Here is a 12,262-nt window from a genome sequence, read left to right as displayed (position 1 = left end):
CCGGCCCCGCGCGTTTCCGTTTCCGCGGGCCGCCCTCCGGTTGCCAGGCGACGCGGCCGGCCACAGCCCGGCGGCGGGAGGCCTGAGGCGGCCGGAGGCCTGACTGAGGCGGCCGCCCACCCTGAGGCGGCGGGAGGCTTGACGTGGCCGCCCACCCTGGCGCTGCCGCTGAGGAGAGCCCTGAGGCAGGGCCGGCAGAGCTTGAGCGGCGTGTGCCCGTCAGCCAGTACTGAAAAAACTCGTGGGCTTGAGAGAGTAAAACGGTGCATTGGGGATGGTTCTGTGACACCGCAGAGACGCGGTCGCTGCCTGCTATTATTAATTACCAAAGTGATTAATGTCACCTGGTGCACAGTCAGCAGCAGCTGTCCCAGCTGGGCCCACCACACCAAACAGCACAATCATCGCTACACCCAACGCTCTTCCCTTCCAAAATACATACATGCACATAGATAAATGTTTATTTATACACTCAGTCACACATAGGCATTACAAACCTCGGGAGGGCCCAGCAGAGCCTGAGGGGGCACCAAGGGAGAAATGGGGGATGCCACAAATATAATATTGGTTCTGGTTGGCGTTACGTGGGGATAGGGCCTGGGCTGGAAGCATGAGGGTGCAGCAGCAGTGGGAGATGACTCCGGGTTGTTTGGGATGTGTTTCTTTGGTTTAATTGCTGCTAACTGGAGATCAGCTGTATCTATTGTTATATCTCCATTATGATCAATATCTGGGGATAAAAGTGCTTCCACTCAAAGCTTGGTGAAAAATATTTGCCAGTCCAAAATTAAAGGTTAGTAAATCAGAAGCAGCTTTTGAGTCTGGGCAATGTTTTTGTAGCTCCAGAGTGGGTGCCAGAAACATGAGCGGATAAAATGAAATTTTATCTACTGAAATTGTGGGTACAGGCTGAATAATCACAGCAAATGTTATCCACAGTTTCTGGTTATTTCTAGGTAAAACTTATTCTAGTATATCCTTGTAGATAAAACAGTGATTTTGAGTTCACATTAAAACATTTGATATGCTCAATATTGCCCATGTTTCATTGATGGTTTGTCTCCTATCCCAAGGATGGAGCATATGAGAGGGTGTTGGGGAATAGAAAAATTTGAAAGTCCATGCCTGACGTTTCTACACAAAAGACATAGGTTACACTTGTTTTGTGGCCATGTCAGGAAAACCATCAATTAATCTAAAATAATTGGAGAAATCTCCTAGTCCTTTCAGCTCTTCAGTCTCTTCCTCAGTCAATGAAATGTTTGTGTGTATGTGTGATCCCAAATAAAACATCTGACCTCCGATTCATTTATTTCCCGAAAATCTGTCATCAGCCTGTGTATATAGCATCTAAAATGCTTTTATCTCAAAGGATTAAACTCTTCAGCTCTTCTAAGCTTGATTCACATGCACATATACATCAAACAATTTCTTAAATTTATGGTAGAAAATTGGCTGTTTTCTTTGATTTCTTTGATTTCTTAGCTCATCTTCAGCAGGAATGATTCTGCGTTAGGGCTCATTCAGTGATGGCTATGACAGCTACACTGGTTGCTTAGAAGCAGAGCAGAAATCAGTGGTGGAGTATTTAATCCATGGTAGAACCTCATGAGTAGATTACAAAGTTTATTTATTATCTTTAAATTTCAAATTTAGAACAACTGTCATTTCATTATTTATTTTTTTTAATATATGCCTACTTTTAATCTGTTTTAAAAGAGTGGTACGTTCTTGCAGCACAGCAAGACTACTGGGTGGCTGACTTGCTCAAACAACTGAATGTGCTGAACTTTTCACCTCTGAATCACCACTTCAGTTACGCAGATGTGTCATGGGAATTTTCTAATCATTATGAAATCAATGTGTCCAAGATTGTCCAAATCACAGGAGACAGACAAGAGTTTTTTAGTAGAATATCGAAGGCTGTACAGGTTTAACAACGTGACTCCTTCCAGGCAGGTTTTTCAAGAGGAACACATCAGCCTATTGGACCGGTGATGCAATGGGAGGTTTGCATTTCTGTCCAGCTTTGCAAATCTCCTTTTTGACATCTGAAAAGAGTTGCAATTTCTAAGCCAACTTTTTTGTATGTTGTTGTTCATTGATTCGTATCTGCATATTGCCTTCAGTTTTGAATGTATCTCTGCAATGCTCATCACAAAATACTTCAAAAAACTGGATTTTCTGGTATATGGTAAAAAAGAACATGAATCAGAGCGGAACCAGTGAAACTGGAACCAGTACTCCAGGAGAAATTCCCTGAGGGAATAGATCCAGTTTCTGGGTCTGCTTACCAATGCAGAGCAGGCTGGCCAGAGGGGTTGAGGCCTACCTGCATTGATTTGGCAGTTGCACAACTTCTATCCAAAAAAGGAAGAGAAACTAAAGATTCAAGAAATGACTGAGGTCTTGTCTCCAGCCAAAGCTGCAGCCTGGACATGATGAGTACTGATGTGCACTGGCCCTCCTGAGGAAATCACTATAGATACACCGTTAGAGAGCACATAGATATCCCAACCAGAATACAGAAGAAATTCACAGTTTGAATTGTAAAAATATGTTCATTTAAGTAAAACACATTCAGTACTTTTTTTCTTCATCTCGTTTTACCATGTTCTCTTATCTCTGCAACTGTCTCAGCAGTTTGCCACAAGTAACATGAGCACAGCTTAAGGCATTATTTCAAACATCTTAAAAAAATGTAAAAAAAAAAGCAGGTTTCACTCCCTCACAGCAGCATTTGGAATACCTCTAGTTGCAATACATTTTTCAGACCTTCTAAGCAAACCTTTCATGTCTGAAAAGTTGTGATTCACAAACACCTCACTACTTCAAAGACTCATCAGGTCACAGATTTTTTTCTCTCTCTTACTGCTTCAGGAGACTAGATAATATATTCCACGTATGAACATTGGCTCCTAAGGGTGGTTCTTTCAAGTATTCAAATACTGCATACCCAGCTAGGAAGCAGGGCCAGCTGACACGATCAGTTGTTATCCTGCTGGATGGGTAATTAGAACTGGGAAAATTTGCTTAGAAAAATCTAATGTTCCTGGGGCATCTGTTTTTGTGCAAAATACAAATCATTTCAGGGAGAAGCAGCATTTCTTTGGCAGTGAGTGCTAACTTTACTTACACCAACTTCACAGTGTTTTGCTGTGAAAGACAAGTTAATATTAAACTGTGTGTGGTATCTCAGCTACTATCCTGAACATCCTGATCCCAGACATGTATCCACACAACATTTAGACTAGATTTCCAAACAGATAGGTTCCTGCCAGCTGATCTAGACTAGTTACACATATCTTGGCCTGTAAGTCAACGTCATTCAAGGATCCCACTTAAACATGTTAGGAACCAAAACACCGTACACGTTGTACCAACAAAATACTCTTTTCAGCTGCTACCGTGAATTGGTCTCTCTCTACATTAGAGAATTAAATTGCTGATGAGTACAAAGTATTAAATACTTAATAATGGCTGCCTCAATCTCTCCTTAAAAAGAGGAAATATAAGAACAAATTATATCAGTCATACTATTAAAATATTAATGTGCAGCCTTCAAAAAAAAAGATAATTAGAATATGTTGAGTGTTTTTTAATGGTGGCTGTAGCATCGTGTAAGTAGTTTGATCTTAATGTTAAATGGTTCTTTTAAAAAGGTCTACAGTAGCTTGCTTACTGTGTAGCTTCTGCTGTTAATCAGAGAGAAGGCTTTTATACTTCAGGGGGAGCCGCATATGACTCATGACAATTTACTGTAAGTGTACAACAAATATTTCTGTCTCACTTTCTAGTATGTTGAAGTTATAATTATTTTTCCTGAATAGCATACAGATGTAAGCACAAAACTTGCCAGACTGGATCATATCAGTGAACTATGTGTATCATAAATCAAATTAAAAATACAGTTTTCTTCAAAGCTACGTAATGATTACTATTGCCCAGTGATGTGCAATTAAAAAGAAAAAGGAGTCAGTTACATTGTGTAATATTGAAACAGTGGTAAAAATTAACAGTTGTTTAAAGCAACAGTTTCAGGTGAAGTTAGAGTCTCAAAAACATAAACAGTCTTACTAACTTGAGCAATTTTTTTTTAAAAAGTGCAAAAAGAACCCTTTATCTGGTGCTATTGATATTTAAACCATGGTTGGACACTTGGCTTCTAAACTCACTTGGAAACCTTGATCTTCCTACTTACATGAATCTGGGAAAATCCCAGGCTGATGACCCTCTGTCTCTCTACAATTTAAGGTCTACCCCCTGTCGCAGGGGAGCAGTAATGGAATCAGAACCCAGCTAATTACCAATGACTAAGGCCTTTCTGTGTAAATCACTTAAGAGCTGAAGGATCTGATTGATGATTAGGTAATATTAAATAAGAGCACGCTGTTGGCTGAAAATTACTTTATTGTAAAGGGACTGCTATTGAGAAAGTCATTTGTAGTTGCATAGATGTCGGAAATATGGAAAGAGAAGCTGTATTGCAGGGATTTTGAAGAAAGCAGACAAAAAAGGATGTAAGTTAACGGCTGAAATAATGTGTCATAGCTTGTGAAACAGCCTGGTAGGGATGGCAGTAGGGAAAACAGCTGAGACTGCATTCCCAGAGTCCAGAGTTCGCCTGGAAATTTACACTCACAATTTTCCTCTCTTATATGTAACGTTTTGCTTCAGTAAGGCAGAAATTTTGTACTGAATTATTTCTCTGATTCATTCTTGGTCTTCACATGGTTTCATGTCTGATGGGTCCTTCTTCACAAGAGATGAGAAAAAGCCACGTTCTGTTGAAAACAAGAACTTGGGTTAAATTCTTGAAATGTGATAGCTAAAACAGTATGTCTCATGGACCCTGTTAGGTGAGCACTCACTCTTCACATCATAGTAAAACCACTAGAAGAAATACCCTATTTTAATGAAAGCTAAGCTATAAACACAGAAGCCAAGCCAAATACGAAGATGTTTTCATCATGCATAGGCTGTGTTTTTTCCATCACTTACAAATGAGAATATTATGATAAATGCAAAGCATTTCCTCTTCCTAACCAACTTTAGTATTTATTCTGATATCCTGTGTGCCTGTGAACCAGTTCGTCCAGCACCAATTCCTCACTATAGCTATCAGCTGCTTGTTAACTCTCTAAAGTCAGACCAGTGTGTCACCTATCAGCATAATGCGGGAATAATTCACCAGAATAGAAGTGAATACATCAGGTTCTGAAGGCTGCAGCAGCATTCAGGCTCTATACCTTCTCTAGAGAAGATGTTGACCCAAGGATTCATGAAATTCCAGAATACTTTACATATGGCCTTTTTTGGGGGGGGCTAGACCTCTAAATAACACCTTCTAAGAACAGAACAGGAATTAAAGTAGGGCTCTGATGTATCTAAAAGTCTTGGGGTACATTCTCTCCTTCTCTCAGGCCATTTCTTCCTTAATACCCAGTAACTTTAGTACAAGGCAGATGAATTGGCCAGTCAAATAGTACTTGAAGATCAATTATGACTTTTCCTCTCACGCTAAAGTACTTGTCATTCCACTCACACAAGCTGTTTTCTGATTAGCCTAGCTTGTACCTTTGAAACAGGCAGGGAGAGTAAGGTTGCCATCCACACATGGAACAGCTACAGTATAGGCACAGGATTTTTCTTTATTCTTGCAGAAGAAGGATATAGTTTCACCATGCTGAATGCCTTCCTTAAGATCATTCTGAACTCTTTTCTTCTCGCCGTTGTATAATACTACAGCTTTCTTAACTGGTATTTTACATGGTCCTATAAAAAATCCAGTTATAAGCAACATGTAAGGATAATTAGGACTCTATTTTGATAAGTGGGTAGATTGGAGCCTGTCAGAAATCTGTACAAGTGACATTTGGGAATGAAAAATAATGTGTCCCACACATACATAGTACTTCTGCTGGTGTTACAATGCTGAAGAATTTCAGACCCCTAAGTATAGGGTCTAAAGTTTCCGGTGAAAATCCAGCCTTAGTAAAATTTCTGATTATTATTAAATAAGAAGAGGAGAGGAGATAGACAAATTTACATGGCTGATTACTGAAGTCAATTCAGATACATCATACAACGTACAGTGTTGGGAGTGGTCTTAGATTATCAGGGCCTTGAAATTGCTATTTTGGTTTTCTTTTGAGGACAGCTCTTGCACAAAGAAGTAACAGCTCACTAAAATCAGAGCAGTGGTGTTTTAGGAAAAGTCAGTTTGATACGTGGTTTCTAACCGACAGTGTGTGTATACCTTTACAGGTTGGCTTTGTGGACCAGTTTCCATCCTTTTCACAGCGGGAATGCTTAGGTCCATCCAGCACATAGCTGGACTGGCAGCCAAAGCTGACACTTTCATTATAGTGGTATGTTCTACGAACAGCAAACTCTATGAATCCATTTTCTATTCCTGTTGGAGTGGGGCATGTGACAACTGTGGTACAAAAATAATAAAAAAAACAACAACCAAAGCTTTAGCAATGTTGTGGTTCTAAAAGACACGCTGTATACTTCAAAAAATATGTGAAACTTCTGTGGTGGTTCATTTGAGCCTTGGGCACAGGGAAACACAGCCAGAAGAAAGACAGTTTAAAACACCACAATAAATAAACATTATTTGTTTTTAAATACATATCTATTGCAGTCCATGGTCATATCCAAAACCTACTTAAATCTGGCATCGTTTCAGTGAAACCAGTGAAGTTCTTAGGACTAAAGGTAAAGTTTTCTACTTCTTAGATTAATCCTAGCACTTAGCAGAATAAAATACTTGCTGCGCTCTGGAGGCCAGGCTATGATTCCCCGCTGTGAGCTACATTTAGCAGGTTTTGTTTATATAACCTTTATACCTGCAGCAAATATTTCGTCAATCCCATGTTGAGTGCAATCTTCTTAGCAATCACCTTGCATGCACGAGTCTGACTTTCAGAATAATTCTACTGTATGCTTGCAGTAACAATTGTAAAAATATATATATATATTATTAAGGTTGTGCATATAGTTTAATATATATAATTCTAGGGAATATTTTTAGGTGTTTATAAAAGTAAGTAACTTACCCTTGCATTCTGGAATGCTGCTCCAGTTGCCATTGGCCATGCAAGTAGCTGTCTCATTCCCAATAAGTGCAAGAGGAGGTACACATTCAAAAATAATTGTGTCCAGGAAATGTGAAATATTTCCAGGTTTTAAGCGACGGTAAGAAAGGACTCCAAATTCAGGAAGCGAGGGAGGTGCACAAGTCACCGCTAGAAAAGCGTAGCATTTGTAGAAATTAAAGCTTAAATATCAAATTGCTACTAGAATCACGGGAGCAACATGCTTATAACCAAATTAATCCACACCACCCGTTATGGAAGTGTAGCTAACAAACCAAAAATTTCAAATTAAAAGTATCAGGAGCCTTAGAGTATGTAATTCATTATTTTTGCTATATTTTGCAGACAGTATTATGCAGTATATTGTTTTTTCAGTAGTGTTTATGCAGGACAGGTTATAGCAAAAACATGTAAAACAGTTGCAAAGGCACAACAATATCCTCTTTTTGTACACAGGGAGAATGAATGTGAGTGGATAAGCACCTTACCTTCAGCTGTAAATAGCATCCCTGATCCTGGCCTTTTGTACAGACCTTTAAACTGTGTTTTTCTGAAACTAGAATCCGTACATCTAAAACAAAACCTAGAGGGTTCTTCTTGATTTCTCCTAATCATTTTTTGCACGGCACTATAGGAAGCCTCTGAATAAGAATACATGTAATTCTGAGCAATGTAAAGGAATCTTTCTTTATAAGAGTAAGGATAGACTGTTTCTTTAGTATTTAAACACGTACGTTCACACTGTGGAAAAGTTCCACTCCACTTTCCATCTGCCATGCATTGGCTCGTTCTTGTCCCAACAAGGTTGTAACTGAAAACAAAAACACCTGCTTATGAGAAAGCTTAATGAACATGGAGAAGAATCCAATTTTCTTTGCAAGAAAGATTATCATTTCTCATAAACGCACTTAAGAGTCCAGTTCTGAAATCATTCTCTAGTTCTAGCACTTACTGACCTCAAAGGAAGTTTAGGTTCAAATACGAAAAATGTTAGTCTTTGAGTGTTCCAAGTATCCAGACAAAAGGCTTGATACAATATGTTTTGCTGTTTCAACTATATATCCTAGCTTGCATATTAATTTTTACAACTGATTAATACTGTGAATATATGTAAGTAGTGAACACTGATCTGTGCTTGCCAATGTAAATGTTATGGTTTCTTGGGAGGAGCTCCTAGCTAATTATGACAATTGGGATCAAACAATTGCAAAGAGCTCAGCACTTAAGAACTAAAGTCACTGAGATGCATTATTTTATTTTCATGCCAGATAGCCCAATTTAATTTCCATATGCACTCTAAATGCTTCTCTCCTATCCTCCATACTTATATTATTAGTACTTAGTCTGAGTTTTAAAAAAATATTTATCAAATATCTATCATTTCCCTATCACTCAGCTGAAAAACAGTAAGCTACAATTAGCAAAATTAAATCAAGTCCCATTGCTACATTTGATGTCACAGCTGAATTTATTTATTCCTTATCTTGCTTCTGTTTTGCAGGAGCAGGAGGAGGAGGAAGTTGAGGTTGTTGACACTTCTCAGTAAACTCTAGGCTCTGTCTGTGATCTTCCCAGCTAAGCGCTGTTTATTCATTAATTACCCAAGTAAAATTAACTGCATGCTACTATCAAATATTTCCCTGCGTTTGCCATAACTATTTTTCTTTAAGTGCATCCTTATCTCTATCTAAAGCTAGCAAGCAACCTTGAGTAAAAGTGCATTTGCTCCTGGGGCCAAATTAGGATTTATGTCGTGTTTTCATTTATTGAGCTTGGAGAGGCATAGAAACAAAATTTTTAGTCTCTAGTGCCGAACAGCATAACAACTTAGATAGAGATTATCTTCTCTCTGCTGTAGGATTTCATCTTGTGATGTAATAAGAGGATTTAAAAAGCTGGGGAAAGCAGTCCAGAATAAATCTTTGAATAAAATCTCGGATATTTTGACAGTTTCCACATCTGTAAGACATTGCTTTGGAGCAGCAAAGCTCCAGGATGTCATAGCCAAGCCTGAAAAGAGGAGGATCATCAGATATTCGTGGGGGGGGTTGGGGTTTTTTTTTTGGTTTTAAGATTCTGAAGTGGAAGTGGGTTTTTATGTGCAGTTTTCTCAGTTTTGTGGCTTGCTATACTGCAGCAGGAGATAGTGGAATGTAATACGTGATTTAGGCTTTTTATTAAACAGCATGAGGAAGGGAACACTTACCCTGGGTCACATGAAAAACTTATAGAACTCTGATAGCGGAGGTCTAGAAAATCCATTTTTCCGTGCTGCAAGGGTCCAGGACTGGGACATCTCTTTGCTGTTAATTAAGATTTTAAAAACTAGTATTATTTCATAAGGCATGAAGCTAGGATAATGGAAACAAGTTGATCATAAAGGAGTCCTGGTGTCTTTCACATTTCTCCACTGTCATGTACCATGCTTCATAAATTAGCTATTCTGCATTTCTCTTAAAACATAGTGGTTTCAGAGTTTTCGTGATTAAATAATTTTTAACATTCGATTTTCTGAGGAAAATAACTTCTATGCAATGGCATGATAAAAATGAACAATGAAGGATACAGTAAATGCAGGTGTTATGTAGCAGTGTACGTCATTAGAGTATAAGCACTGCTGGTCTGAGTCAAATTAAGATTTACCTTGTCTGGGTCCTATGTCCATCACCACCTGGGAGCAGCAGCTTAAGGGAAGCGTAGGATATGTATGGGAAGATCCTTCCCCCGCCACTTGCCCCTCTTCGACCCCACACCCAGTTGTCTCCCAGCAAGTAAGGGAAGAACAACTGGAGAACAGGAGTATATCAGTTTAAATACATCAGATTCCTCACGTGGACTGTAAAATATCCTTTTCAGATCAGTGCATGGCATAAAATCTAGGAGTAGGATTTACTTTGTTTTACTTACGTAGGCAGAGCAGCGTATTGAGAGGCCACTTGCCAGTTGGCAGGCAGGTGTACTTCCTTTGGCCGTTATTGGGGACGAACCCGGGCCTACAGGTATATTCTATTTCCTCACCCACTTCATACACGTTTTTGTTTACATCAATTGTGGCAAATAGCACTTCTGGTGGCCTGGGACAGACTGGAGGAAAGGAGACGCTTTACAAGAAATCGGGCAGAAAATGGGAGTTTTCTCAAATGGAAGCACAGGTTTCTGTGTTATCATCAGCCAGAAAATGTTCCTGCACTGAGCTAACCGGTCCCCCTGTAATCTATAGCTATGTAACTTACCGAGGCAGCTGATGGCTGCTCCAAGTATTAGCCAGAAAAAAATGCGTTCTTACCCTTCTCCTCAGCAGCTCTATCAATGGCTTCAGTTAGATTTTTCTGTCACTTTTTTTTTAACTAAAATTTACTTTTGCTTCAGAATAGATTTATGAAGGTATTCTGCAAAGTGAGTCAAGTGTGGTGAATTATTGTGGACAAAAGAGGTTGAGAGGGACTTAGAAGCAAACAAATGCATTTCATTTTTAATCTAAACTAGTTTGGTGGGGTCAGAAATGAGATGATTTTTTTATTATTATTAAATTTATTTTTCTCTGCTGTCCCCAATTTTTCTGTTCAGTGGGGCAAACACTCTTACGTTAGACAATTCTGATTCCAGAACAGCTTTAATGTGTTGACAGTGTGAACAACTCATCACCCAGAGAGCGAGAACAGGAGGGGAGCAGCGAGAGGAACAGAGGGTGCAGACTGTGCTCCTGCAAAGGACGCGGAGAGAGGTTCCTGCTGAGATTGGGGGGGGGAGAACAGGGGGACACAGAGCTCATGTGGTAGAAATGAATGGCAAACAGAGGGGGAGAGTACACGGAACAGTGCCAGGAGCTCTTGGAATGGGGGAAAGGAGGAGAAAAGCAAGGCAGGAGCTGTGCCAGGCAGCCCCTGCAGCGGAGGGGAGAGCGAGGCGAGCAGGGAGCTGGGCAGAGGGACAGAGCGAGGTTAAGTCCTGGCACACGCAATGTGCCTCAGCATGCAGGCAACCTGGTTTCCACAACTTCTGTCAATATTTCTTCTGTTTGGCTCCATTTTATACTTTTGTATATAACAACTCACCTCACCATAGGAAGAGACAGAGGAAGGAATGGAAGGGGGAAAAAAGAGAAACAGCTTTCAGAGAAAATTCCTGTTCAAAAAGCTTGACCAGAATTTCTAAAGGCTTTAAAATGCTGTTGCTTTCTCCAGCTTCCCTCATTTGCACTTCAGGGTAGTATTGCCCTTAGAAAGTGGAAGACACTTACCTTTCCCTGCAAGAGCACAGTGGCTCACAGCAACTACACACGCAACCAGTGCCAGGGAGTACATTGCTGCCAGTCCACAAGCTTCCCAAATGACCCTCGGTCCTGTGTTTCTTCTCTTAAAAATAAAGGCATCCACAAAGAGATAGTTACATATTAACTCTTTGTATTTATTCCCATCCTTGTAAACAGAAGATAAAAGATTCCTTGTGTTGCTTGTAATAAAGGATGAAACAACCATCACATGTTGCATTCGTACATAATGCAGGAATTGAAATAGCGGTTTCCACTGAAAACCTCTCCTCTCTGGTTGCTTCTGTGGAGCATCTCCTGTTGGGACCAATGTTTTTTAAAAAAACAGTGTTATCTTCTCAGCTTCTTTAGAGGATGAGGATATTTGGAATATGCTATTAGATCAAATAATAGAACTGTCACTAAGAAGCTGTTGTTTACCTATCACTTGCGCGTGTATATTTCAATGTACCAAAGGTTCCTGAGAGTTATAACAAAATGTTTTTTAAGACAAAATTTCTAGTATGGAGTGAAATTGGTGTTTTCATACACCTCTAGCGATAATACCAATTTGGTGCCAGTCTACACTAGATGATGATTTGGCCTGAAATGTCAGGCTTCAGGGGCCTGTTTGATCAGATTCATGTTGTCAATAAGCATCCTTCAATTAACAGATAACTAAAAGCAACAGAGACAGTGCTCACAATGCCAGCACTGCAGAAAAAGTGAAATAACGATTCTGGACTGTGCTTGTTTGTGACAAGGGGGTCAAACTTAAACCATATTTTTGGGTGGTGTAAAAATTTGTTTTAGCACAGCGATTTGGGGTCCTCAAGTCAAAACTCCACAGATATCTGCTGAAGTTCTGATCACTGCAGTTATCTGAATTTAGCAGATCTTAACTGCAGGA

At 39.7% G+C, this 12,262-nt stretch overlaps 1 protein-coding gene across 1 annotated transcript; it reads right to left on the bottom strand.

Annotated features, from left to right (window-relative positions):
* Positions 1 to 4,392: 4,392 nt before the first annotated feature.
* On the bottom strand, positions 4,393 to 11,475 carry APOH (apolipoprotein H). Its single transcript, XM_005237520.3, has 8 exons — positions 11,344 to 11,475; positions 10,011 to 10,187; positions 9,310 to 9,406; positions 7,838 to 7,914; positions 7,065 to 7,253; positions 6,260 to 6,439; positions 5,578 to 5,775; positions 4,393 to 4,784 (listed from the first exon to the last, which is right to left on the bottom strand). Exons 1-8 carry the CDS (start codon positions 11,405 to 11,407, stop codon positions 4,714 to 4,716), a joined length of 1,053 nt encoding a protein of 350 aa, XP_005237577.1. The 5' UTR covers positions 11,408 to 11,475; the 3' UTR covers positions 4,393 to 4,713.
* Positions 11,476 to 12,262: the final 787 nt, after the last annotated feature.

The sequence above is a fragment of the Falco peregrinus genome, chromosome 2, assembly GCF_023634155.1.
Source record: "Falco peregrinus isolate bFalPer1 chromosome 2, bFalPer1.pri, whole genome shotgun sequence".
Lineage (NCBI taxonomy): Eukaryota > Metazoa > Chordata > Aves > Falconiformes > Falconidae > Falco > Falco peregrinus.
Note: the sequence above shows the minus strand (reverse complement) of the source record. Positions and strands in the feature narration are given on the sequence as shown.